At 37.2% G+C, this 2,489-nt stretch overlaps 1 protein-coding gene across 1 annotated transcript; it reads left to right on the forward strand.

The window, feature by feature from the left end:
- Window positions 1-549: 549 nt before the first annotated feature.
- Window positions 550-2,292, forward strand: Pmar_PMAR006581 (alcohol dehydrogenase, putative; the record flags this gene model as incomplete). Its single annotated transcript, XM_002767143.1, has 4 exons — window positions 550-720; window positions 1,278-1,325; window positions 1,373-1,462; window positions 2,218-2,292. Coding segments are annotated over 4 exons (384 nt in total), but the record flags the coding sequence as incomplete, so codon positions are not given.
- Between the last annotated feature and the right edge of the window lie 197 nt (window positions 2,293-2,489).

The following is a 2,489-nucleotide window of genomic DNA, read 5'->3' on the forward strand; positions in this document are numbered from 1 at the left end:
TCACATGTATAGTATATGTAGGGAAACAAATTCACATGTATAGTATATGTAGGGAAACAAATTCACATGTATAGTATATGTAGGGAAACAAATTCACATGTATAGTATATGTAGGGAAACAAATTCACATGTATAGTATATGTAGGGAAACAAATTCACATGTATAGTATGTACTGAAACAAATTCACATGTATAGTATATGTAGGGAAACAAATTCACATGTATAGTATATGTAGGGAAACAAATTCACATGTATAGTATATGTACTGAAACAAATTCACATGTATAGTATATGTAGGGAAACAAATTCACATGTATAGTATATGTAGGGAAAGAAATTCACATGTATAGTATATGTAGGGAAACAAATTCACATGTATAGTATATGTAGGGAAACAAATTCACATGTATAGTATATGTAGGGAAACAGATTCACATGTATAGTATATGTAGGGAAACAAATTCACATGTATAGTATATGTATAAATTTGTTTGGAAAGGTGCCAGAAGTATTGAAATTGTGAAAGAAATTGTTTTACTCTTATTCGTATGCAAACAATTGAGGAGAATTTTGAGCTCTCGAACGTACACACCTGCTGTAGTATTCATTTAAATATGGCGAATGTAATAGAAGGCGAAAGTGTGACTGACCGACCGGCCTTACCTAGAGAGATGGAAGCATTTTATTATACTGGCTTTGGTGGTCCGGAAGTTTGCGAGGTAATATGGGAATATAATTGGGTTACTTATTGTGGGTTACCCACAATAACACCAATACCACAATTGGGTTACCACCGATGTGGGAGTAGTAATGTTAGCGAGATGGTAGGGTTTATGGACTTGTAATATGATTTTACTGCTTTCTCGGTATACCCTCGAAAATTGATTCATTGAGGATTTACATAGTAGTGAATTGGATATATATGATTATAATTCGGATCGTAAATAGTAGTTTATATTATATAGTGGAGTTTCACGACCGTGATATGAAAAACACTAGTGGAAAACATATTTCATGACTACTGCATAGCGCGAAATTTCGGGTTTTTTTATGGAGTGTTACGCCACTTCACGTAAGACGGGTGAAACTTTATTGTATATCTTTCAGAAATTCGAAACCCGAAATTGATATCATCATCCGTTGAATTGGAAAAGACAGCCACGAAATAGATTTTTGAGAAAATTCGCGAAAGTGAAATTCCAATATGACATCCAATTTGTATATTTGATTCCAAGAGTAGTGTAGGGCGTGAGTTGACTGAATGATGGTATTGCAGGTGGGAAAGCTCCCTCTCCCGGGTCCGCCGGGTCCACATCAGCTTCTGGTAAGGTATGCATGATTTGTCGGAAATGTGGTATGGATTTATCACAGGTCAAAGTTCACTATGCGTCTTTGAACCCGGCTGACTATCAACAGCGAAATGGGGAAACTAAGCATCTGCTTAAGCATAAGTTCCCGAAGGTACTAGGCCTAGCTTTGTGGGGTATTTTTCGCACGCCCGGAAATTCATCTGTGAACTGTGCAATGTAAAGTATGCGAAGTGATGTTTTTAACGCCTTGAAATTTCGGAAGTCAACATGATAACAATGTGAATCGGTTGGCACCAATGTTTTAGAACTAATCTCTCGAAAATCTAGATGTCTGTGTGAGTTTGAAGTCCAACGGCCTATTTAGACTCGCATCGATGCACATTAGCTCTCGAGAGATCAGCTTTAGCCTTTTACATTGTCTACTTTCATCATGCCGTTTTGTGTACTGAGCGAGATAACCTCTGCCAATGTACTTCCTTTTCTGCCAGTGTTGGAAAATATGCACATGCTCCACCACATCTGTTGGCAACAACACGAGAATTCTGAGGGAATTTAGGGAGATTTTCGGTGATTTCTGTACACTTCTACCCGAATTCGAATATAAACTTGTATATAGGTGAGGAAACTTCAGAACTCAATCGAGGAAAGCGATCATATTCTCCAACACTGTTTTCCGCATCTAGATATGCATAAATGTTTGGTTCACACTATGTAAACTGATTCTGTAGTGAAAATAAATTTGTTGAGGTGACATTTTTTTTCGTTGGTGATAAATTAAATCGGAAAAAATTGTAAAATTTTACTGCGGGCCGATTTTGGAAATCGGAATGGAATTTTTATTCAGAATTTTCGATTTTCAATGTGCCCGAATGAGCGGAGCGAAGTAGTAGTTTTCTGTTCGAATAGGTATTCGGATTTGATTTTTCTGGAGATGTTATGGAGATTGGCGACGAAGTTAAAGACTTCAAAATCGGCGAGGAAGTGAGTGGTGATGTCGTTAGCGCTCGCCCGATTGATCGATTTGTTATTTTGGTAGGTTTTTGGTATGGTTGCTGGTGTTAGAACAGGAAGTGCTGCTGAATATGTGAGTTGAGGAAATGTAAGGATGGATAAGATTGCAAGATTTGTAAGTAGGTTATAGTAGATGATTATGTATGTGCATTGAAACCAGCGGACAT

The sequence above is a fragment of the Perkinsus marinus genome (assembly GCF_000006405.1).
Source record: "Perkinsus marinus ATCC 50983 genomic scaffold scf_1104296971186, whole genome shotgun sequence".
Classification (NCBI taxonomy): Eukaryota; Perkinsozoa; order Perkinsida; family Perkinsidae; genus Perkinsus; species Perkinsus marinus.